This window comes from Peromyscus leucopus, chromosome 15 (assembly GCF_004664715.2).
Source record: "Peromyscus leucopus breed LL Stock chromosome 15, UCI_PerLeu_2.1, whole genome shotgun sequence".
NCBI lineage: Eukaryota > Metazoa > Chordata > Mammalia > Rodentia > Cricetidae > Peromyscus > Peromyscus leucopus.
In genome coordinates, this window is record NC_051076.1 from 17,558,051 (window position 1) to 17,583,306 (window position 25,256).

Consider the following 25,256-nt stretch of genomic DNA (forward strand, 5'->3'; position numbering starts at 1 on the left):
CTAAGTTTCCTTTGCAAGTAGTCCCGAATCCTTTCCTCCTGTGTGGACGGAGCACTGCTCCCATTCTGACAGGGAATCTAGCTTCCTGGCTCTCTTGCTCCTACCAATTCTCTCTCAATAAGATATGCAGCATTTAAACATTTAATCTTCTAGGAAACCACACACTGTTTTGCCACCAAAGTCTATCACGCCAAAGCGAACAGTCATGTTTTCTTAAATATCAGTGCTTAGGACACCAACGTTAAAGTTCAAATAGGACCGAGGAAGAATTGCCAGATTCATGCTACACTGCAAGATACGATAAACAAAGACTAGGAGGTGAACTGCTCTCATCCAGGGCCAGAGTTAGAGTGCTTAGTTACTGCCATGTGCATGCAATGGCTTGTACTGGGTTTCCCAATCCAGAGTGATCAGCACAAAGGGAAAGGAGGTGCAATTAATTCTGCACCAAGTGAGGACTCACGGCTGTTTCACTAACAGTGACTGACTGAGTTCCTCATTCTGAGAGGCTAGCAAGTCACCTCTCCAAATCCATTAAAACACACTACTAAAGAGATGAAATTCAAAAGGGACAATCATGCTGCAAAAATAAAGCCTGGCAAGAGCCAAGGTGATTGTGTGTGTGTGCGGGGGTGGGAAGGTGAGGGGGTATGGAATTATAGAGATACAAGCTTTAAAATAAAAGCTCTTGATAAGAATCTTGATTTTATAGTTTATTTTTCCTTTCTGTAAGCAGGAATTACATTGTACCTGGGCACATGCCTTCAAATACTGCAAAGAAATAATTATATTTTAAAATGTCATTTTCTGTTGAAAGACTTAGCTGAAAAGTCCCCAAAATTCTTAAGCCACATTAACATGAAGTTGCCACAATATAGACAAGAGGGGTAACTAACTTCTTCTTTTGTCCAGATTAGCTGTATTGCTCTCTGCTCCAGCTTTTCAGACTTCAAGACGGCCCAGCTTATCTAGTAAGGGCTCTTTTGGGTGTGTCCTCATTTCCTTGGCCTGCAAAGCGGGCACACATTCCTACCTCTACCAAACAGCCACAGAGAACACAAAACACTTTCACGTGTTGAGGGTGAGAATCAGAAATCTACAAAAACTCAATTCATTTTTTTTTCTTTTTTTGTAAATACTTTATGTGGTAAAAATACAGCAAAAATAGGTTTTTTGGTTTTTTTTTGTTCAAAGACCAAAATATATACTGCTATGGTCACGGTTTTAAGGGTGGTTTAAGTAGTCTCTGGCTCCTCAATTGTGCAGTGTAGTGTAGCTGGCTTCAACCCCGGCTTCTCCAGCTTCAGTCATTTATCAAAGCTAGAATCATACTGTGGAAAGAAGAAACTGGAATTACTAATGTTTCCTTAGGATTCTCCTGGAATCTGGTCCATTCAGACCTGCACCCCCAGGTTCATCAAGAAATATTCACTGCAGTCACTTAAACCTGACAGAAATACTCAGATAAAAGCCTCTAATGTTTCCACTAAAACAATAAACAAATGGAGATGATAGAGAGAGAGTTAAATCTAAAACCAATTTGGTACTGTCACTAAAAAATAAGTAGGGGCTAGCGAGATGGCTCAGCAGTTAAGAACACTCATTGCTCTTCTAGAGGACCCAGGTCAGGTGGTTCACAACAGCTACTTGTCACTCAAGTTCCAGGGGACCCAATGCCTCTGCCCTCCAAGGGCACCTGCACTCACCTGCACATATCCACATTCGTGAGCACTCACACACACTAAAAATAACAATAAACTCTTTAAAAATAAAATATGGCTGGGCACACGCCTTTAATCCCAGCACTTGAGAGGCAGAGCCAGGCGGATCTCTGTGAGTTCGAGGCCAGCCTGGTCTACAGAGTGAGTTCCAGGACAGGCACCAAAGCTACACAGAGAAACCCTGTCTCAAAAAAACAAAACAAAAAAAACCAAAAAAAACCCAAAACAAAAAAACTACCCCTTAAATGCTACTCCCACTTGTTTTATTTGTTTGTTTTGGGTTTTTTTGTTTGCTTTTCTTTTCAATACAGGGTTTCTCTGTGTAGCCCTGGCTGTCCTGTACTCACTGTGTAGCCCAGGCTGGCCTCGAACTCATAGAGATCCATCTTCCTCTGCCTCCTGAGTGCTGGGATTAAAAGCATGTGCCACCACTGCCCAGCTCTTATTTTCTTGTTTTTGAGATAGGATCTTGCTTTAACTTTGGGAACCATGGAACTTACTAAATAGTCCTGGATGGTCTTGAATTTGTGATTCTCCTGTCTCTGCCTCTCAAGTGCTGGAATTACAGATGTGCAACACTATTCTTGGCTAAAATAATGATTTTTAAAAACTAGTATCTTGGGGTTGGAGACATAGCTCAGTGCTTAAGAACTCTTCTTGCTCTTGCAGAGAACCCAGTTTCAGTTCCCAACACCTATATGGCAGCGTGTAACTATAACTCAAGTTCTAGGGGACCTGAAGCCTTCTGGACTCCAGAGGCACCAGGCACAAATGTGCTACTCAAGCATAAATGCAGGCAAAACACCACACACATAAAACTATCATAACTGAAAACCAAAACCAAACCATAATCCTTCCAGGAGTGGTGGTTCATACCTAGAATACCAGCATTAGGGAGACTGAAACAAGAGAACTGTCATAAGTTCTAGGCCTGACTGGACTATATAGTGAGTTCCAGGATAGCCAGCGTTACAAACAAAAAAAACCTACAAATACTTTAAAATTTTTACTTAGGAGTCTTCTTGTATGCATCTATGTCTGTGCATCATGCGCATGCCTGGTACCCAGAGAGGCGAGAAGAGGGCATCAGATCCCCTGGAACTGAAGCTAGAGATGGCTATGAGCCACTATGAGGGTACGAGAACTTGAACCTGGGTCCTCTGGAAGACCAGTGATCTTAACCACTGAGCCATCTCTCCAACTCCCTTTTTATTTTATTTCTTCTTTTCCTTTTTTTTTTCAGATAGGGTCTTATCATATTGTCCTGGCTGGCCTGAAATCACTATGTAGGCCAACTTAAGAGATCTGCCTGCCTTTGCCTTCTGAGTGCTGAAATTAAAAGCATATACCACTATGCCTGGCAGAATAAGAGTTTCTAATCATTAAGATTTTGAAATGGGACAGTGAAAACTCTCAGGTAGAGTCTAAGACAGAAAACAAATAGCAGTAGCCGCTTTAGAGCACGTTAATAGCCTCAACAGCTGAGGAATAACTTAGGTATTAAAGAAAACTTAATACATAAAAAAATCTGCACAGATACAATAAATTCACATAATTCCCTGAAGTTTTACAATGCCAATACAAAATGCTACAGTACTATAATCCTTCATGAATCAAAAGCAGGCATGGCATCCGGTATGCTGTAAAGAGGACTCTAAACTTACCTATAGAGATACATGAAGAAACAGAGCAGGTAGAAACCAAGCTTGATCATGGCTTCTTTCATGTGTGACTTTAACTGCCCCCGATTGTGTATTTCTGTTGGATCAAACACTCCCATGTTACCACTTGGCACCATGATGAACCTGATAAAAGATACACACATTAGAAGGAAATCAAACCTCCGCATGAATACTGAGGAGCAGTCATCAACCTGCAAAGGTGGACCAGTCCTTGCAGCCTCAAATTCAGACAAAACAGAGCAGAATGATGACGTCTTGGGCTACCACCTGGTTTTCCTTTGGAAGCTACTGCTAACTTTTCATTTAATTTTCTATACACTAAAAAAAATGTAGTAGTAATACCTAGTAAATACTGAGAACCTTTAAGACATTGTCTGTCTCTCTTTAGCTCTTTCTCATTAGATACAAGTTAAAGGAAGTTCCAAAACCAAACTAATGTTATAAAGTTTTGTGTTTTTGTGTGTGGTGTACATGTATGTATGCACGCTTGTGTGTGTGTGTGTGTGTGTGTGTGTGTGTGTGTGTGTGTGTGTGTGTGTGTGTAGGCCAAAAGTTGACATCAGGTGTTTAATTCAATTACTCTCTACCTTCTATATCAAGGTAGAGTTTCTTTCCTGAACCCAGAACCCCCAATTCATCTAGTTTAGAGAGCCAGCTTGCTCCAGGGAGTCAGGATGACAGGCAGGCCCAGGCCAACATGCCCACCTGGTATTCGTTAGGTGCTGGTGCTGTGGGACGGTCTGTATGTCTGTATTGCTATGATTGGTCAATAAATAAAACACTGATTGGCCAGTGGCCAGGCAGGAAGTAGGTGGGACAAGGAGAGAGGAGAATTCTGGGAAGTGGAAGGCTGAGGCAGAGAGACACTGCAGCTGCCGCCATGATCAGCAGCATGTGAAGACACCGGTAAGCCACCAGCCACGTGGCAAGGTATAGATTTATGGAAATGGATTAATTTAAACTATAAGAACAGTTAGCAAGAAGCCTGCCACGGCCATACAGTTTGTAAGCAATATAAGTCTCTGTGTTTACTTGGTTGGGTTTGAGCGGCTGTGGGACTGGCGGGTGACAAAGATTTGTCCTGACTGTGGGCAAGGCAGGAAAACTCTAGCTACATGCTGGGATCTGAACTCAGTCACAATGTTTGCTCTCTGACAACCAGGTCATCTCCCTAGCCCCTTCTCTTGGCTCCTGAGACAGGGTCCCACTCTGGCCTCTAACTCAATACATAGTCCAGTCTAGCTTTGAACTTGAGGGTCATGCTTTCCCAGCTTCTTGAGTGCTGAAGTTCCAGATATGCATCACCACGCCTGGCTCTCAGGAACTTGTTTATGTAGAATGAGAGCCCATGGTTATGCCTAGGCTTCACCCTCCGGACTGTGCCACATGTGTAACATACATGACTCTGCCCAGCACCATAAACAGCTTCCTCCTGCTTGCACGTCCAGGCTTCTTGATTTCTTCACTCTTGCCACATACAGTTTCCCAATGTCCTTTCCTCTTCTCTGAGCGTCACAGTTTTAAACTCTCCCCTAAACCCTACGGGCCCATCCATACCTGAATATCCAAATGATACCTCCCAACAACCTCAACCAGATTACAGTTCAGAATTCTGTTACCTAAGTTCCTTGGTGATCCTTAAGGCTTTCTTCTTCCCCAGTTCTTGTCTCTCTCACCTTGCAAACTAGCACACTAAATTCCTGGCATTTGTTCTACTATCATTTATAAGCCGTCTCTTTTGCATTCTGACTACTGCAACCCTGTTCCAACCATAAAATCTCTTCTCCATTCTCTGAATTCTCAATATCCTGGCCCTTCTCTATATGGTACTAGTGAATACTTCACTAGTCAATACATACTGCTTATGAAAACAATTTCCCAAAGTTGCTTAAAAACATAAAATATGGGGTAGAGATGTGACTCAGTGGAACAGCTTTTCTCCATCATACACAAAACCCTGAGTACAGCTGGCTGTGGTGGGCACACCTTTAATCCCAGATGGCAAAAAAAAAAAAAAAAAAAAGAGTAATAGAGTGCTTATACAAGCTACAAATAAACTTTGACATGCTAAGGGTCAGTCAGAAAAGACCATGAACTCATCTTTATATATGTCTTTCCAGAATCTATAAATGTAAAGTCAAGTAGACAGGGCTGTGGATGGAATTCAGTTGGTAGAATGCTTGCCTACCATGCACAAAGCCCTGCGTTTGGTCCCAGCACTGCATCAAGTGAGCATGCTAGTGCATCCCTGTAATCTCAGCACTTGGGAGGTAGAGGTGAGAGAGATTCAAGGACACCCCTGACCTACTGTGCTAGCTAGTTTTTATCAACACGATTGTCTTAGCTAGGATTGCTATTGCTGTGATGAAACACCATAACCAAAGCAATCTGGGGAGGAAAGGGTTTATTTGGCTTATACTTCCATATCACAGTTCATCAATGAAGGAAGTCAGGGAAGGAACTCAAGCTGGGAAGGAACCTGGAGGGAGAAGCTGATGCAGAGGCCATGGAGAAGTGCTGCTTTCTGGCTTGCTCAGCTTTCTTTCTTTTTTTTCTTTTCTTTTCTTTTTTTTTTTTTTTTTTTTTTGGTTTTTTCGAGACAAGGTTTCTCTGTGTGGCTTTGCACCTTTCCTGGAACCCGCTTTGGAGACCAGGTTGGCCTTGAACTCACAGAGATCTGCCTGCCTCTGCCTCCCGAGTGCTGGGATTAAAGGCATGCGCCACCACTGCCCAGCCGCCTTCTTCTTCTTCTTCTTTTTTTTTTTTTAAGATTTATTTATTTATTATATATACAGCATGAATGCCTGCAGGCCAGAAGAGGGCACCAGATCTAATTGCAGATGGCTGTGAGCCAACATGTGGTTGCTGGGAATTGAACTCAGGACCCTCTGGAAGAGCAGTCAGTGCTCTTAACCTGTGAGCCATCTCTCCAGTCAGCCCCCTCAGCTTGCTTTCTTATAGAACTCAGGACCACCAGTCTAGGGGTGTACCCACCCACAATGGGCCCTCCCCCCCGTCAATCACAGGTGCCGTTCAGACTTGGATACACCACTGAGCACGGAGGACCTGCTGTGCCTGCTGCCTGCTGCCTCCTCCCCCATCCAGTGAGACCTCAAGACGGCGAGAGAGCACATGTGTCCCTTGTCGCCTCCGCTGGACCTCCACACAGCTAACGCTGTCGCTGTCATCACCACAGTGAGTCTGCCTTTCTCGTGGCTGTAGTCTGAGCTATATTCTTTGCGATGGACACCCCGGGGAGTTGTCCTCGGGCTGTACTGACAAGGGCAGGCACATTTTCGCTCCTGACAAGGGGGTAAATGGTGTCTAGGGTTCAATGGTGGACCAACTGCAGTGCAGCTGGAGCCCTCACCTTCCCTTGATGAAGAGAACAGTGACTTGAGCTGACTCATGGATCTCTCTCCACTCTCAGGGACGCCCAAGATTGTAATCTGATCCCGGTTTGTTATTTTAATTTTTTATTTTTCTCTCGGCTACAGCCACTGGACAAAGGGGCGGACACATTTACCACCTACATTGGTGGATAGGGGCGAGCACAGCGTAAACCTGGCCACATAACAGAGTCACGGGAACTTCTGCCAGCAAACGGGCAAATAAGAGTTACTTTATCTCCAAGCTTTCTGCTAAAGCTCTGAACCCTTCTCCTTCCCCACTTCTGCGTCTGCCACGTGCAGTCTTTTCTGTCTGACTTCCGATGGCAGTGGGTGGGCTCAAACGGGCGGGCTTGGGCGGTTTCTACAACTCGCCCTAACTCACCTTAACTCTACCCACTCATTCTCACACTGCCTTGAGAGACACAGACGGGTCTGGAAGCGGCTAAGATCCATACAAATAAGTTTACAGTAGTCAGGATGGCTCTTAAGCCAAAAATCAGTTTAAAGCCTCAGACAAGTCTTCCAAAGGATCGATTTATAGTCTGCCTCCTGGCAGATCTTCCAAAAGCTGTCCTTAAGCCATCAATCATCAGGGAAAAATTCAGGACATAGAGTAAAATCCATCTCTGGTTCCCCAGACCTCCCCGACTGAAACTTAAGCATCTGGAGAGCAAGGCTCCTGACCCCACGGGCAAAAGAGTCATCTGTGGCATTTAAGATGTGCCAGGGAAGAGATAAAAGCCCGAAAACAAAATTGCCAAGTGCTGGCACTCGCTGACTCCCAAAAGCTGTTGGGTCCCTGTTTTAAGTGAGGAAAAGGCCATGGGCTAGCGAATGCCCTGCCAGGCCATCAACAGCCTTGTTAAAAGTGCCGCCTAGAAAGACGAGTCAGCTGACTGCCCCCAGGCGCCAAGATGCATGGGTACATCAAGCTAAGACCTCCAACAGACCTAGGCCTGGCTACAGACATGGCAGGGAACCCAGAACTCAGCAGGGAAGCAATCCGTTTCTTTCCTTCTGGACACCAGAGCCACTGACTCAGTCCTGGGAGTTTTGGGATGTCACCTCTCCTTTCTTGTCGGGTACAGAGGACAGCCTCACCACCTCACCAGATTTAATTGCACTTTCAGAGTTACTTAATAAAAAATAGATTTCCACCTAAAATAAGAGCTCATTGCTTCACTCCAGATCCACTGCCTGTGGTTCTCACATTCATACAGACAGGGCCCTGATCTTTGCCTTGTCCCTAATTCCAAAAACCAAATTCTCATGCACCACAAGCTTTTCTCTTCCCAGTTCCCTGTTCTTCTAACTAAGCCAATGTTCAGCCAATGATACAGGACTGGAGTCCAGAAACCATCAAGTAAGAAACTGTAACAGCTAAAGGTATTTACACCCCCAGACCCAAAAGCATCTGGGTGCTACAAAAAAGACTTTAATATAAACATCTATTACTGTGAGATGCTTTTAACAATTGATCACCTGTCTCCTGGATGCCAAAATAATAAACAAAACAGGTGCTTTAAAATAATCTATCTCTGAAAAAGCTTAACATGTTTCAAAATCCATAGGGACAGGCCGGATCTACCAACATAAAATAATAATGATTCTTTTCTAAGTTTTTTTTTTGGTGTCACCAGCATCTTGTCAAACAAAAAGTTCCCAGCCACAGCCAAGAGGATGCGTGTCTCCAGAGCAAACAGATGACAGACAGCATCCCATAATGCCTGTCTACCTCGGAAGACTCCCCCAAGATCCAACCGATATCCAAAAATCAGCTGGAAGCAGTTTTGAGAGGAACGACGCCCCTATTCCCATCTACCTGCTTTTCTTTATAATAAGCAAAAGTCTGGGATGTAAGGATTTGGTCCTTAATTACGTCACCATCCTGTGACCGCATCCCAGCCTAAAAAGCAGGTGGGCCCTCCGTGTGTCCCCCTTCTTCTCTTTCTGCTCTCTCCTTCCGTCGGTCCTCCTTCCCTCTCTCTGCCCCACCCCACATAGGGCAGTGCACCGTTTAACCAACAATCACTATTTAAGAAAATGGCCTACAAGTGTTTCTACCTACAGTCTGATCTTACAGAGACTTTTTTTTTTTTAACCTTTAGGACAGGGTTTCTCTGTGTAGTCCTGGCTGTCCTAGAACTAGCTCTGTAGACCAGGTTGGCCTCAGACTCACAGAGATCTGCCTGCCTCTGCCTCTAGAATTCTGGGATTAAAATGTGCATCACCACCATCTAGCTTGATGCGTTTTTTCAATTGAAGTTCTGTCCTCTTAGATGACTTTAGCTTGTGTCAAGTTGATGTAAAACTATATGGTACACTGATATAAGATAGAGTCGTTTTGGAAGAAGGAAGCTCAGTTGAGAAATGCCCCCACCAGAATGGTCTGTGGGCAAGACTGTGGTGTATTTTCTTGACTAATAATAACTGATGTAGGAGGGTGGTCCAGGGAAAGCAAGCCAATAAACAGCACTCCTCCATGACTTCTCTATCAGTTCCTGTCTCAGCTGTGGAAAAGTTGGTCAGTCTTTTCTATAGCATAGCATATGTTTCCTGGGGTAATTTTTTTTTATTTATTGTTTTCCTTTTTCAATTTCTTATTGCTTTCTCATGAACAACCTATATATGCCAACATCCTAATCCGAGCCTCATCCTGGGAACAGATTCCAACCTATATATGCCAACATCCTAATCCGAGCCTCATCCTGGGAACAGATTCCTTACAATCTGGTCAAGGCCAGTCCTAGGAAGACTTTGGTTTGGTTTTTGAGACAGGATCTTGTGTGTAGCCCAGGTTGGTCTCAAATTCGAAATCCTTCTGTTTCAGTTTCCCAAGTCATCACAGATGTGTTCTGCCATGCCTACTCTGACTCTTACTCTTTTCCACATCCTTTTTTACTTTATTATTTAGTCTCTGTGTGTGTGTGTGTGTGTGTGTGTGTGTGTGTGTGTGTGTGTGTGTGTGTGTACAAGCACAAGTACAGGTGGGAGAGGATGCAGGGGAGGTCACATGCTTCTGGTATGGCAAACATGAGGTGACAAGACAATTGCAGGGCATCAGTTCTGTCCGACCATATGGGTTCCAGGGGTCAGACTCAGGTTGTCAAGCCTGGCAGCCAGCACCTTCACCCACAGAGCATCTCACTAGCACTCCTTGCCTTTCTTTTTGTTTGCTTGAGATGGTGGTCTAACTGTGTCCCTTGGCTGTCCTAGAACTCACTATGTAGACCAATCTGGCCTCAAACTCACAAAAAATCTATCTGCCTCTGCATCCCAAGTAACAAGATTAAAGATGTATGCCACTACATGATTCGTTTTTATTCTAACGGTATTTTATAACACATTTAACAATCAGCCAATGAGTGGTTATGCCCCTCAATAAACAAAATAAAAGCTTAAAAAAATAGAGACGCCATCTACCAACATAAAAATAATTCTAGGGCAGGAGAAACGGCTCGCTGGTTAAAAGCACTGACTCATGGCTGGCTACTCTTACACAGAACTCGGGTTTGGTTCCCAATACCACATGGCAGGTCAAACCCATCTGTAACTACAGTTCCCTGGAATCCAATACCTTCTTCTAGCCCCCATGGTCACCCACACAAATAATTCACACATACACACACATAAATAAATAACTATCATTCCACAATTTTTCACTAGATAAAAAACTATAACAGCTTGACTGACTATAAGTGTTTCCCCTGGGTTATTTCTGAACAAATCTCCTGGGATGATTAATTTTGTTGTTGTTTCTTTTTCAAGGACAGGGTTTCTCTGTGTAGCCCTGGATATCCCAGAATTTGCTCTGTAGCCCAAGCTAGCCTTGAATTCAGATATCAGCCTACCTAGCCTCCTTCCTAAGTGCTGGGAGTAAAGGCTATTGCCACCACACCTCCACACATGCCCACAGAAGGAAGATTAATCTTGATTGTCAATATAAAAGATAAAGAAAGTCCAAACTAGTAAAGCACACCTCTGGGTGTGTCTGTGAAGTTTCCGGGAGCAATTAGATGATGAGAACTGTGACCTAATCAATGGATTAACCCCTTGATGTACCTGCACTATGAAGGCACCACTGGGAAGTGGTGACAGGCGGCAGGCGGTCCAGCAGCACTATGTCACTGGGTTCATGCACTTGGGGCTGTCTCCTGCCCTAGTCCCTTCCCATTCCCCTCTCTCTCTGCTTCTAGCTGCCACGGAGTGAAGAGGCTCCTCCTCCTGGACAAGGGCTTGGGACCAAGTACCATGAACTGAGAGCTCTGACTCAGTAAGCTAAAAGAATCCTTCCTTACTTTATTTCTATAAGGCATTCTGGTCACGGCATGAGAAAAGTGACTAATGTACTTTCTAAATAAAAACCTCTAGTTAGTCATTTACTTGTGTGTGTGTGTGTGTGTGTGTGTGTGTGTGTGTGTGTGTGTAGGAATGCAGGATGCTGGGCTTCTGGATGTTCAGATCTAAAGCTCCACACTCTTACAGTGCAGTGAGTGCTCCTAACTGCTGAACCATTCTCTACCCCCTTATTTCCAAAAGGTTTTTTTTTTTTTTTTTTTTTTTTTTTTTGGTTTTTCCAGACAGGGTTTCTCTGTGTAGCTTTGCGCCTTTCCTGGATCTCGCTCTGTAGACCAGGCTGGCCTCAAACTCACAAAGATCCGCCTGCCTCTGCCTCCCGAGTGCTGGGATTAAAGGCGTGTACCACCACCGCCCGGCCCAAAAGGTTTTAAATAAAAAATTTAGTGTTATTTAATCTGCACTGCAAAAACAAACAAAAACCTCAAAATAAACAAAAAGTCCCAAACCCAAGTTGCCTACTTTGCAGTCACTAAAATGCAACTTTCTTTGATATATTTCCAGTATTATAGAGACAAATAAAGGCCTTATTGTCTCTAGCCTTTGACTATTAGAAGAAAAGGATTTGAGATAGGGTTTGTCTGTGTAACCCTGGCTGTCCTGTAACTCTCTCTATAGACCAGGCTGGCCTCAAACTCAGAGATCTGCCTGTCTCTGCCTCCTGAGTGCTGGGATTAAAGGCATGCACCACCACTGCCTGACTATATTACTCTTACACAGGTGATTTTTGTGCTTCACCACAAGACTGAGTCATGCAAACTACTATCTGTCCAATATACCAAAGTAAACAATAATTTATTCTGATTTCATGAAGTACTTTGTTGTTCTTTATTTCAATCACTGAGATATTTTTGTGGGGAGAACATGCTGTTAATTATTTTCTTTTATCTAGGGTTTCATGTAGCCTAGAATGTCTTCAAACTCACTAAATGGCCAAAGCTAGACTCAAAGCTTCTGGTCCTTCTAATTCCACCTCCCAAATGCTGGGATTACTACCAAGCGCTGGGATTATAGACATATACCACCAGGCCCTGCTGTTGATGTTTTTTAAGAACTACTGTCACAAAACAGAACACAAACTATACTTACCTATATATATTCCAGGTGGCAACAGGTAAGTTGAGAAGGAAGATGAACCAGTGCAATGAAACAAGCATTAACACAGTGACAATGGTGTGGCCAATCAACTCTGGTATGACCCACTGCAAGCAGAGAACAAAGCATTACATCTCTCTGATTATCTGTCGTTCCTGGCTGAACATGACACTTAAGCCAAACTGATGAATGTACAGAGGGTTTTTATTTTAGACTTGGAAATCCCAGACAGGGCTACAACTTCTCACCCTAAGCATATACATTAGGTGATAGCTTAAAAAAATGAAGCATTTAAATTTCAGTTCTATTTCACCCTAAGCCAAGTCTTACACTCTTTCCTAAACAAGTCTGAACACCTAGGGAAGAAGGAGAGTACTACTTACTTTCTTTCTTTCTTTTTTTTTTCTTTTTTTTTTTTTTTTTGGTTTTTCGAGACAGGGTTTCTCTGTGTAGCTTTGTGCCTTTCCTGAAACTCCCTCTGTAGTCCAGGCTGGCCTTGAACTCACAGAGATCCGCCTGCCTCTGCCTCCCGAGTGCTGGGATTAAAGGTGTGCGCCACCCCTGCCCAGCACTATGTACTTTCTAGTTCAGTATCTATGCTACTATGCCAAAGCCTCCTGCTCTAAATCAGTGTGGGTCATATCCATACAGATGCCTTTTCAGTTAGAATGTCCATCTTCAAATATTTCCCAATCCCCATTATCCTGAGGAAGCAAATGCCATTCAGAAAGACAAAATTAAAATAAATGGTCAGGTGTATTGATAAGTGCCTGAAATCCTAGCACTAGGAAGGCAGGGAAATCACTGTAAATTCAATAGGGCAACCTAGTGAGACTGCCTCAAAACAACAACAAAATAAGAATAGAAATTTTAAAAAGAAGGCTGGAGAGATGGTTCAATGGTTATTGCACTGGCTGTTCTTAGAGGGCCCGAGTTTTCTTCCCAGCACCCACAGGAGATGGCCCACAACAAATGCTTATGTGTGGCCCATACACGTAAGCATAACTAAAAATAAACGGGTGTTAACTTGAATAGCAATGAACAACATAAGATTACTAAACAATGTCTTTAAAGTCAGAAAGAAAAATTACCTGCCAGACTACAACACTGCACTCAGATAAAGAATCAAGGATACAGGTAAGATATGTTTAAACGCAGACATTTCAAAACTCCAATTCCTACATGCTGGCTGTACCTCAAGAACCTACTCTCCCAAAATGAAGTTGTAGCCAAGAAGGACACGAGGTTCAAAAATCAGGGAACCCACAATCAAATGAGAACTAAGAAGCAGCCTCAGAACAGCCAACTGGAGGGCAGCAGAGCATGTGGGCCTGAAAAAGAAATGCCCCCCCCCCCCCCGGGGGGAAAAACTGATATATTCTTTTCATCTTTTACTAACATTTAGGGGAGAGAAAGTCAAAGGGGTCTTGCTATGAAGTCAGGCTGGCTTTAAAATTATGGCCAAATTATGGCCTCAGCCTCCTAAATACTGGAATTACAGACACTCACTACCATACCTGGCATTTTACTATGTAGAAAATAGTATCGAAGGGCTTACAGATGTGTCTGAAAACTTAGTACTAGGCAAACAAAAAACTAAGGAAATAAAGAAATGCGACAATTATTGCCCCTCTCCCCTTTTTCTCTTTCTTGTTTGTTTGTTTTTGAGACAGGGTTTATTTGTGTAGCCTGGCTGTCCTGGAACACGCTTTTCGGACCAAGCTGCCCTGAACTCAGAGATCTGACTGCCTCTGCCTCCTGAGTACTGGGATTAAAGGTGTGCACCACCACAGGGGTTGGGGATGGGAGTCCAAGGGAAATATTATCACCGTCTGCTCTGAGGCTCATCAATGAAGACTTATTTTTTTTACAAGAGTAGATCGTAATGACACAAATACGGGAACATGAACTTACTCTGCAAAGAAAAAAAGATGGTACAACAAGCCAGGTATGGCGACCAAACAACACAGATGAGGAAGCAGGTGTTTCCAGTAGGGGAATAACTAACAACCAACTCCTCTTGTTCTTGTTTTTGTTTTTTTCCTATAGACTTAAGATATGAAGTCACATGAGTACTGTTTTTCAAGTAAAGCAAAAAATGTCCCTCAATATATTTTTACAAGAAATTTTATCCAGAAAGCTTCTTTGTCCATCTCATAAAATGAATCAGGGATAAATGGTTTCCCTGTATCTAGATTGAACTCTCCAACTCAGAGAATTTATGCCAATATAAAGTTCTTATTATACTAAATATAAAATGGCCTTAAAACAAATTAACTAACCAAGTCTATTTTTTTTTCCCACAAACCACACAAGAAAGATCTTCTTTCACTCAACCAAAGGCAGACTGAACATTTTTTCCATGAGTGGGAGGTAGTAGTATGAGCACAGAAAACAAGAACAATTGGCCTCATGTAGACAAGACGACCAGGGACATGCACAGTAAAGAAACAACAGAGCATAGTTTCATGATCTAAATACTGTAAAACATAGCAGTTCGAGCTACATTACAATGAATACCTAAGATCCTAAAAGAAAAAAATGCAAATGTTGATTATCTATAAGAAAACTTAATATGAAAAGAATTGGCTTCAACCAAAAATGAGTAAAGAGATGTCTTACCTTGTTTAATTTTGAGCAACATGATCTAGCGTTAATGTAATCACATTCTAAATCAGACAATGTAATGATCTGAGGGTCAAGATAAGGGATTATATATACATAATTTTGATGTTTGTAAGGTATATGTGTGTGCACATGCACCAGAGGTTGATGTTGGCAATCTTCTATTGCTCTCCACTTTATTTTTTTTGAGACAGGTTGTCTGACTAAACCTGAAACTTGCTGTTTGACTACACTGGTTAGCCAAGAAGCCCCTGGGACCTTTCTTTTCCACTTTCCCGTGCTGGGGATCAGAACTAGGTCTTTGTACAGCAGATACTTCACTGTAATGAGCCATCTGTCATGAGACATACTTCCTGTTTAACAACCAATATTATTTATGTTTCAGAAAGCAATTCCAGCACTCAGGAGATGAGTAGATTAGAAGTTCAAGGCCACCCTCAGCTACATAATGAATTTGAATATCAAGGCCAGGATGAGATACATTTAACATTCTCAAAAGAAAAAAAAAAAGGTAAAATTTGGTAAAAAGTAAAATGTCCTCAACCAAGTATTGCCTAACTCATCACTTCCCCACAAATTCATAGCCAGGTAATGCCAATACCACAATTAACACTATAGTTCAAATTCAGAAGAACCTCTTCCCAATTGGTTTATCTTCCAAACTCTATTTTCAATCTACTCTACAGATTCATCTTCCTAATAAACTGCTGTATTTTGAGCTTTTAAAGGGACAGAATTGCATGCATTTACCTATTATATATAACATGTTTCAAACAGTATACACATTGCAGAATGATAAAACCTAGCCAGTCATTACCTCACATGGTTACTTGTGCAGTAAAAAGCATGCTACTTTCCCAGTCTTACCACTTTTCACTAATAGGATACATTGTTAACTACAGTCCTCAGACCAACGTGTTTCCCCTCCTCTCTTGGTCCAGGGCCTTATAGAGGTACTCTACCACTGAACCACACCCCCAGATCAACAAAAGACCGCTGAAACTTACTTCTAACAGAAATTGTGTATCCTGGACCTAAAGCCACTTGATGTCAAAAGTTAGCAGTGACTCACTATTGCCCTCCTCTTCTATCTGATCTAATTCTTCCTTCCCAACCATGTATTCCCGGTGCTCCTTAGCCATCCCTCAGAAATGAACATGCCTGTCCCTGCACCTTGCTCTTGCCAGTGACCGCATCTATCTACTTTTCCCTGTAGGTCCCTTCACTACTCAAACGCCACACACTTCTGTAGTCTACATGAAGTCTGTTCCGACCATTTCCCAACTGCCCTCTGTAAAGCTATTGTTGCAACTGTCCTACAACACAGTAATGTGTAAGTTTTCACCAAAAACACACCCTGAATGTGTAACCAATGTTAAACATTCCCGTTAACATGTGCATACATACATGATCTGCTGTAGACCAAGACTGTTTTAGATGATCAAATCTAGTTTTCCAAACTACAAAAAATAATAATAATTATAAAAAGCATTACATTTCAGGCTGTCAAATAGCTCTGGTTCCTTTTATCACAAGCGAAATAAATACTGGTCACCAGAACTTAGGGAAGAGATATTGCCCTTTTAGTCAGTTCCTCAAGGCTAATAAAACACAGGGCTCTTTTCATTAGAAATCATCAAAGTAGAAACTGCTGCTAAATAATCGGAACAGGGCAGCCACTACTGGGCGTTTAACACAAGTTCTCGTTGTGTGCATCTAGGAAACAAACACCTCCAATCCTAAAGAAAACTGAAGCAGGTAAGATACAGTGAGCAAGGATTCCTAATTCCAAATTTTGCCCCTTCCTATTAAAACAAATTGTCAGTTCACAATAAAGTGGAAGGTATACTCCGCAGCTATCCTAAAGTTGCACAGTGCCAAACAAAAGATTAAATTTGATCAGAAAAGGGGTCGTGATTTCGAAGGAAAAGGGGGTAACATGCAAAGGTCCTAATACACTTTTCTAGTCGCATTTAATTACTTAAAACTGGACTGTGCATTACACTCCTGCATTACAACACTGTGCTACAACAAAGACCATGATCCCCCGAGAACTGGAAGAGCTGTAGTCACTACAGTGCTAGGTTGCTGAACACCATTTACTGGTCTGGAAAATACTGTTTGAAATCTGTAGCAGAAAATACTAAATTTTAACACGGACGAGATTTTTTTTTTTAAGTTTAGAAACTGAGGGCTAAGTCACGTGCAGTTACTGAATTTACAGATCTCCCACTGCTGGGGGCAATCAAAAACACTTTGTGGATGCTTCTGAAGTAACTCCTTTTTTAAAAAACGCTCTAAAGAACCGCACGTGATGGAAGCACATCGCCGGTTCTCAGAATGAGTCATCTCCTGGGTGTGGGGAGTCCCCAGAAGCACAGACACCCGCGAGGACAAAGGGGCAAGGGTGCCGCCGGGGACGAGAGAAGCCGGCAAAACCTCCGGCCCCGGACCTCGTCGCTCTCCCGGGGGCACCGGCGGGCAGGGGCAGGAGGAGAGGCGGCCGGGGGGGAAGCTGGCTCAGGCCGGCCAGAGGCGAAGCGCGGCTCCTCCGCTCGAGCCCCGGGCCCGCGCCGCCGCCCCCTCACCCCACACCTGCCGGCGCCCGCCGGGCCCACCCTCCGCCCATTGCCCTGGCGGCGGCAGCGCTGGGGATGAGCGGCGGCCCCGGCCCGCCTCCAGCAAGGATACGAAGTAGACAGAGAGGAAGATGAGCGCGCAACAGTCGAGGAGCGAGAAGAGGAACACCACCGCCTCCATCCTCCGCCGCCGCTCCGCCCGTCAAACCAGCTCCGGGCCGCGCCGCCGGGACAGGCGGTATGCCGGGAGTTGTGGTCCAGGAGGCTCTTCCCGGCGCGATGCACGATGGGAAATGCAGTTCACTAGTGCCCGGTGCGTGCAGGAGGCGGAGGGCCTCAACCTTGTAGAGAGTCCACTGACCGCTAGTAACCTGCGGGCACGAATAAGGAGTAACTCACCGTGTATGAAATTTCTGTCTTTCTTTTTTTTTTTTTAAACTTTCTTCCATCCTTCCTTGTCTGCCATTGTTGGTTTTGGGGGAATGAGCGTGTGCGTGTGCATTAGGAACTCACTCTGTAGCCCAGGCTGGCCTCTAACTTGGGTCTCCTCAGTGTTGGGATCACAGGCATGCGCCTCCACACAGGGCGGCCTTTGTGTCTGCTCTCTATTCATTTGCATTCTATAACTTTTCATCTCAAATACAAATCTAACCTTACCGCTCCTGGCTTCAAGGTTGAGCTCTGTTCCCCCAGAGTTTGCCTAGCTGCTTGCCTATTCTTGGTTACAGCAAGCTTTCTCATCTCTGAATTTTAAGATCTTTACAGAAACCGATGTTTTACTCAAGCATTCATTCTCTTAGCCAATAGCTCTAACTACACCCCTACAGACCACGAACTTCACTTCAAGTGCAGGAATGAGCAGAGCAAACAAGGGCTCGGGTGGGTAATAAGGCAATAAGGTGGCAACTAAATACTAAAAAAGGAACTTCAGCAGGTGACAGACCTGTAGAAGCCAACTACAGCAGTCATTCACTCACTCATCCATATATTTAACTTGTATTTTCTGAACAGCTACTGTATGTGAGGCACTGTCCTAGGCCCTAGAAATACAAGGAACAGAGATGGAAGGTACCCACAAACCTGTACCTTGCATGGGAAGTGTGGGAGGAGACAAGAGGTAGGCCATATTGATTAAAAGCACTTCTAAGCACCTGGAAGGGCACGAGGAAACACCTGAACACTGATAGAGACCAGGCTGAGGAACTCACACAGAATTGAAAACAACAGTGTTAGAAGATTTGCAGGGGACCGAAAAAGCCCAAGAAATTGAGTTTTAAGAAGTCAAAGGTGGGCGGTGGTGGCGCACGCCTTTAATCCCAGCACTCAGGAGGCAGAGGCAGGCGGATCTCTGTGAGTTCGAGGCCAGCCTGGTCTACATAAGTGAGATCCAGGAAAGGCGCAAACCTACACAGAGAAACCCTGTCTCAAAAAAAAAAACAAAAAATAAACAAAACAACAACAAAACAAACGTCAAAGGCAAGCAGGACAAGGTCACACGGGCCTTGGAGACTTTTGGAGGGGGGATTAACTTTTTGTCAATTTTTTACATTTATTTTAGTGTATATATGGATAGGTGGGTGCACATGTGGAGGCCAGAGGCCAGGCAGCCTGTAAAAGTTCTCTCGGTCTACCGTGTAGGTTCTAGGGCCTGAACTAGCATTGTCGGGTTGGCGACAAGCCCCTGTACCTTCTGGGTCATCTTCCCAGCCTGTCTAACTTCATCCTGAGAAACCACCAGAGTTTTAATTAGAGAAGGAGTACGCTGATCAGATTTACATTTAAAACTATATTGTTATGGCTGTTTGGTGCGTTGAATGTGTATAAACGTTTATCAGTAAGAAGGTTACTTAAGAGAGAAGCCAGATAAGAGAATTAGATTGAAGGCAAAACAAACTGGATTTGCCTGACAACATGGTAAACCCATAGATTCATTTAGGGTTCCTAGGTTAAAGGTAGAAGTACAGTTAAGATTTCTCTACCAGGTTATTATGACACTCCCACTGTACCCTGTACATGCCTCTATCCAGTCAACTGTCTGATATGTGCATGTCAACTACTGTATTAAGATACTGTTCTAGGCCTTAGAGATATAAGGAACAGAGATGGAAGGTACCCACGACTGTATCTTGCATGGGAAGTGTGGGAGGAGACAGGAGGTAGGCCATACTGATTAAAAGCACTTCTGAGCACCTGGAAGGGCATGAGGAAACACCTGAACACAGGCAGAGACCAGGCTGAGGAATTCACACAGAATCGAAAACAACCGTGTTGGAAGATTTGCAGGGGACTGAAAAGGCCCAAGACAGTAGAAGCTTGCTGTGTTTAAGAAGAAAAAAAAAAAAAAAAAAAAAAAAAGGTGGGAGGGTGGACGGGGCTAGAAGGATGGCTCAGTGGTTAAGAGCACTAGCTACTCTTGCAGAAGACCTGGGTTCCATTCCTAGTACCCACATGGAGGCTCACAGCTGTCTGTAACTCCAGTTCCAGAGATCCAATGTCTTCTTCTGGTCTCCACAGGCACTGCATGCATATGGCACCCATACATACTTGCAAGCAAAATACCCACACACTTAAAAAAATTAAAAAGTTTTGAGAAGTCAAAGGCAGTCAAACAATCATGCTTAGCCAGTCATTCCCTATATTGTGATAAAAGGCAGCATATTTTGCTGAGTATTCCTAGGACCTCCACTGTAAATAGCGAGTGATTAATAAAATGGTTACAAATGGTTATCAGAAGAGATTTGATTAAAAACAAACCCAGGAGCTGAAGAGATGCTCGGTGCTTCAGTGTCCTTGATGTTCTCCCAGAGGACCAAGGTTTGATTGCCAGCACCCACATGATGGTTAACAAGTGCCTGTAGCTCCAGTTACAGGGGATCTGATGACTTCCTCTGGCCTCTGGGAGCACTGCACACATGGTACACAGACATTCATGCAGGTTGTAGTCAGACTTTCCTTTGGGTCTCCAGTTCACAAATAACAACACGGAGACTATTGTTAATTATGAAAATTTGGCCTTAGCTTAGGCTTTTTCCCAACTAGTTCTTACAACTTAAATGAATCTGTTTCTATTAATCTATGTTCTGTCATGTGGCTTGGTCACCTCCCTTCTGTACCCTATGTCTGACTTGTTCCTCATCTCAAAGTCATCTCCTGTGTGCCTTGCTGTGGGATAATCCTCTTGTACTGTAAAGATTTGTCATTTGAATTGGTTTAATAAAATGCTGATTAGCCAGTAACCAGGCAGGAAGTATAGATGGGGTGACTAAACTAAGGATGCTGGGAAGGAGAAGGGCAAAGTCAGGAGTCGCCAGCAAGATGCAGAGGGAGCAGGAGATGAACATGCCATACTAATAAAGGTACTGCCACATGCCAGAGTGTAAATAGGGAATATGGGCTAACTTAAGTGTAAGAGTTAACTAAATTAACTAGTATCAAGCCTGAGCTAGTCAAGCATTTATAGTTCATATTCAGCCTCTGAGTCGGTTATTTGGGACCGTGCAGTCAGGGTATGGAAACATCTATCCATTTACAGTGCCTGGATTCTAACCCAGACTTCTCTTTCTCCAGAAGTCCTGCCTATTCTCTCCTACCTAGCTATTGGCCACTCAGCTCTTTATTAAACCAGTCAGAAGGTGCCTTAGGCAAAGACACATCTTCACAGTGTAAACAAATATTCCGCAACATTCCTCCCTTTTTGTCTAATTGAAAAGGAAAGGTTTTAATTCTAATATAGTAAAACTATATACAATAAGAACAATTATCAGGTAAGAATTATATTCACCATGTCCAGTCCATTTGTATTTGGAAAATTCAGAGAAAATACTCTATTATCCATCTTTATTGGATAAATAAAATTTATTATTATCTGCACACACACAAATAAATAAATGTACTTAATAATTAAAACTAGCTGGCTGCAGAGATATTCCAGTGGCAAAGACCACTCATTGTTCCTGCAGAGACCCACAGTTTGGGTTCCAGCACTCAACGTTAGGAGGCTCACAGCTGCCTGGAATTCCAATTCCAGGGTATCTAACCAACACTCTTCTGGCCTCCATAAGCACCTGCACACACACACACACACACACACACACACACACACACACACACACGTTTACACAAATAACAAGTAAGATAAAATCTTTTTTAAAAATTAAAAGCAACCCACATAAACCTCATCTCATATACATTCCCCAAGATGGAACAGAAAACCCTGAAGATCCTGTATTCTCTGTTTGAAACAGGGTCTCAACTGTGTAGTCCTGGCTGACCTGGAACTCAGGGTCTGCCTCTGCCTCCTGAGTTCTGGGATTACATTCATCATCACACTGGGCCTGTCCTGTATTCTTTACATGCTTTTCTAATCCTGAGAAAATGTAAAAGCTCACACCATAATTAACCACAATTATTAAATTACCATTTCCCAAAGGCCTTTAATCGGGCACTCAAGATTAGAGGCAGATGGATTTCTGTAAATTCTAACCCAGCCAGCCTTGCCTAAAAAAAAAAAAAGAAAAAGAAAAAGAAAAAGAAAAGAAAAGAAGAAAAGAAGAGCATCTGGGTCTTTATTGAGTCAGTCATGACCAAAAAGGCTTCCAAAATTGAATCAGAAGAGTAACTAAACTAATGACAAGTGGCAACAATAAAACAGGTGAAAGGAATTGCTACCCGATCTCAAAATGTGCAGTTTGCAACAACCAAAAGGAAACAAGGCGGGCTGGAGAGATGGCTCAGAGGTTAAGCGCACTGGCTGCTCTTCCAGAGGTCCTGAGTTCAATCCCAGCACCCATGTGGTGGCTCACAACCAACTATGATGAAATCTGGTGCACAGGCAGAACACATAATAAATAAATAAATCTAAAAAAAAAAAAAAAAACCCAAGAAACTGTGTCTAAGTAATCTCAACAATGAATTTAGACGAAAGTTCTCTCTGTCCCTTCCCTCTGAGACAGCCTCCTTAGGTAGCTCAGGTTACTAACAAAAGTTAGACAACCTCTTCCTTTTCCTGGTTGCTCTCTTCTTTCTGTTTTATTATTTGTGTTGTTTTTCACTGGCTCTCATGTGTTCCTGGAACTCACATGGCGAGAGAGCCCAGTCCTGCTAGTTATCCTCTGACCTCCACGTGCATACCAGAGTGCCTGAGTGTCCACACTCTTACACACATGCATGAAATATTTATGTATATGTGTGTGTGCTGCCAAGGCAGCCACGGTGACACATGCTTATAATCTCAATATTCAGGAAGCTGAGGCAAGGAAGATTACTGAGAGCTCAGAGGTAACAGGGCCAGGTAGCAAGATGTTGTTTCAAAACAACAACAGAAAAAGAAAAAGACAGAAAAGGAAGAAAAAGAAAAGAGTCAGGTGTGGTAGGGCATGCCTTTAAACTCAGCACTCAGGGGGCAGAGGTATGTGGATCTCTGTGAGTTCAAGGACAACCACGGCTACCTAACAGAGAGAACCTGTCTCAAAAAACAACACCAAAGACACTTCAACAAAGCAAAAGGCAGCCCCTAGAATTAGAGAAAATATTTTTGGATCGAATATCTCATCAGAGATTAATATCAAACATACAGAGATTCCTAAAATGCAACACAGCAATTACCCAGCAAACTGAATTAAGAAATGCCAATAGAAGTCGGGTATGGTTGCGCACACTTTTGATCCCAGCACTTGGGAGGCAGAGGCAGATAGATCTCTGTGAGTTTGAGGCCAGCCTGGGCTACAGTGCAAGTTCTAGGACAGCTAGGGCTGTTATATAGAGAAACCCTGTCTCAAACAAACAAACAACAACAAAAAGAAAGAAAAAAATAAATGTCAACGGAGAAAGAACTTATGGATACTTCCCCAAGGTTATACAAATGGCCAATAAACACATGGAGACTTTCAATATTACTAACCACTAGGGGAATGTAAATCAAATCTACAATGAAGTGATACATCTATTAGAATGGCTACTATCAAAATAACAGAAAATGCATGTTGATAAAGACATGAAATGCGTGTTATTCGTTGTTGTTGTTGTTGAGGCAGGGTCTCACAGCACAGCCAAGAGTGACCTGGGACTCACGAAGTGGCACAGGCTAGCCCAGTCTTGTAGCAATTCTGTTGCCTCAGCCCCCTGAATGCTGGGATTCCAAAATGAGCTACGGTGCCCCCCGCCCAATAACTGGAGTTCTTAGCCATGTTAGTGGCAATGTAAAAGTATATTCCTGCCAGTGAAAGCGGTGACACAGGGCAATGCAAAGTACTTCTGAGATTCCATCTCCCTCCAGGCAGAAAGGCTGTTACAGATAATTCACAACAAATGCGAGCAAGGACTCGGAGAGAAAGGGACCCTTAGGGACTATTTATGGGACCATAAACTACTACAGATACTATGGAAGACAGTAGGAAGATTCCTAAAATGGAACTGTCACGTGATCTAACTGACCCACTCCTAGGTATATAGCCAAACGAATGACTGCCGTCGGTACACAAAAGACATACCTACATACCCATATTTCATTAAACACGATTCCCTACAGTCAAGTTACGGAGCCAACCTGGACACCCGTCAAGACATGAATGGATTAAAATATTAAGTTAAATATTAAAATATTTTATACATATATAGGTTCAAATTTCATTCTTTTTATACCAGAATATTTCATTGTATATATATATACATATATATACACACACACAATGTATATGTATGTATATATGCAATGCAATGTATGTGTGTGTGCATATATGTATATTATATATATATATATATATGCACACACACACACACACACACACACACACTGGAATATTATTCTGGTTAAGAAGAATGAAATTCGGAGCTAGGGATAGAGTTCACTTGATGTGGCTCTCAGTTGGAGTGATTGCCTATTTTGTGTGAGGTTTCTGGGTTTGGTACCCAGGAATGAAACATAAAGTCTGCTGGGTACGGTACTGCGGTGGTTTGAATAGATGTTCCTCACAGTCTTGGGCAGTTGAATACTTGTCTCTAGTTAGTGGTTGTTTGGGAGAACTAGATGTGGCCTTGCTAGGGGGTAGGCTTTGAGGTTTCAAAAGACTTCTACCAATTTGAGTTAGTTCGAGGCTTTCTGCTTACGGCTAGAGATGTGTGCTGTCAGCTGCTGTCCCACAGCTGCCTGCCTGCTGTCCTCTGCTCCGCCTCCTGGACAGTAATGCCCCTGGAGCTGTGAGCCCCAAATCAACCCTTCTATAAGTTGTCGTGTATTTTACAACAGAAAAGAAACTGACATCCCATTCTGTATTCTCAGCACTTCTCCCTCATAAATCCAACTCTCTCAAGAACCACTTAAACCTTATTGTAAATTACTCCTTGAACAATGTACCTTACAAACAAACACCAATAACAACCCGGAGGCTCCTACACATACCCACTGCAAAAACTCCTCTCTCTGCACAAGTCTCCCTTGAAAAGGCCAAGAAACCCATACTCGCACGAGTTTTATCTAGTTCTTCCCCTGAGTATCGCTCTGTTAACCACTGTGCTTAAGACTGATTAAGGTACCTTTTAACAAACTCCAGTTCTGCTTCATATTGGTTCTTCCTGAAATTCTTTTCTGCAACAAAGTCACGAATCTTGGAAAGACGTCTCTAAGGGGAAAACTCCTCAGGCTGCAGACTGAGTTCCACACTGACCCGGTTTTACAGTGAGACCCCGTCTCAAAGCGACACACACATACACACACAGACGAACGTGTGGCGGTTCCCAGCCTGGAAGGTGACAAACCCAAACTTTGTTTTGAGACATCACCTTGCCACTTGGTCCTGCTGCCTTTGGACT

The 25,256-nt window shown here is 43.2% G+C and overlaps 1 protein-coding gene across 2 annotated transcripts; it reads right to left on the reverse strand.

Moving 5' to 3' along the window:
- Window positions 1-695: 695 nt before the first annotated feature.
- Window positions 696-25,223, reverse strand: Cnih4 (cornichon family AMPA receptor auxiliary protein 4). Of its 2 annotated transcripts, XM_028861085.2 has the most exons (6): window positions 24,981-25,223; window positions 17,563-17,821; window positions 14,869-14,937; window positions 12,241-12,353; window positions 3,386-3,526; window positions 696-1,331 (listed from the first exon to the last, which is right to left on the reverse strand). In XM_028861085.2, the coding sequence occupies exons 2-6, from the start codon at window positions 17,629-17,631 to the stop codon at window positions 1,304-1,306; spliced, it is 420 nt and encodes a 139-aa protein (XP_028716918.1). In that variant the 5' UTR covers window positions 17,632-17,821; window positions 24,981-25,223; the 3' UTR covers window positions 696-1,303. The 2 variants fall into 2 exon arrangements, with proteins under 2 accessions (XP_028716918.1, XP_028716920.1); XM_028861087.2 differs by lacking the exons at window positions 14,869-14,937; window positions 17,563-17,821; window positions 24,981-25,223 and adding an exon at window positions 14,161-14,263.
- Between the last annotated feature and the right edge of the window lie 33 nt (window positions 25,224-25,256).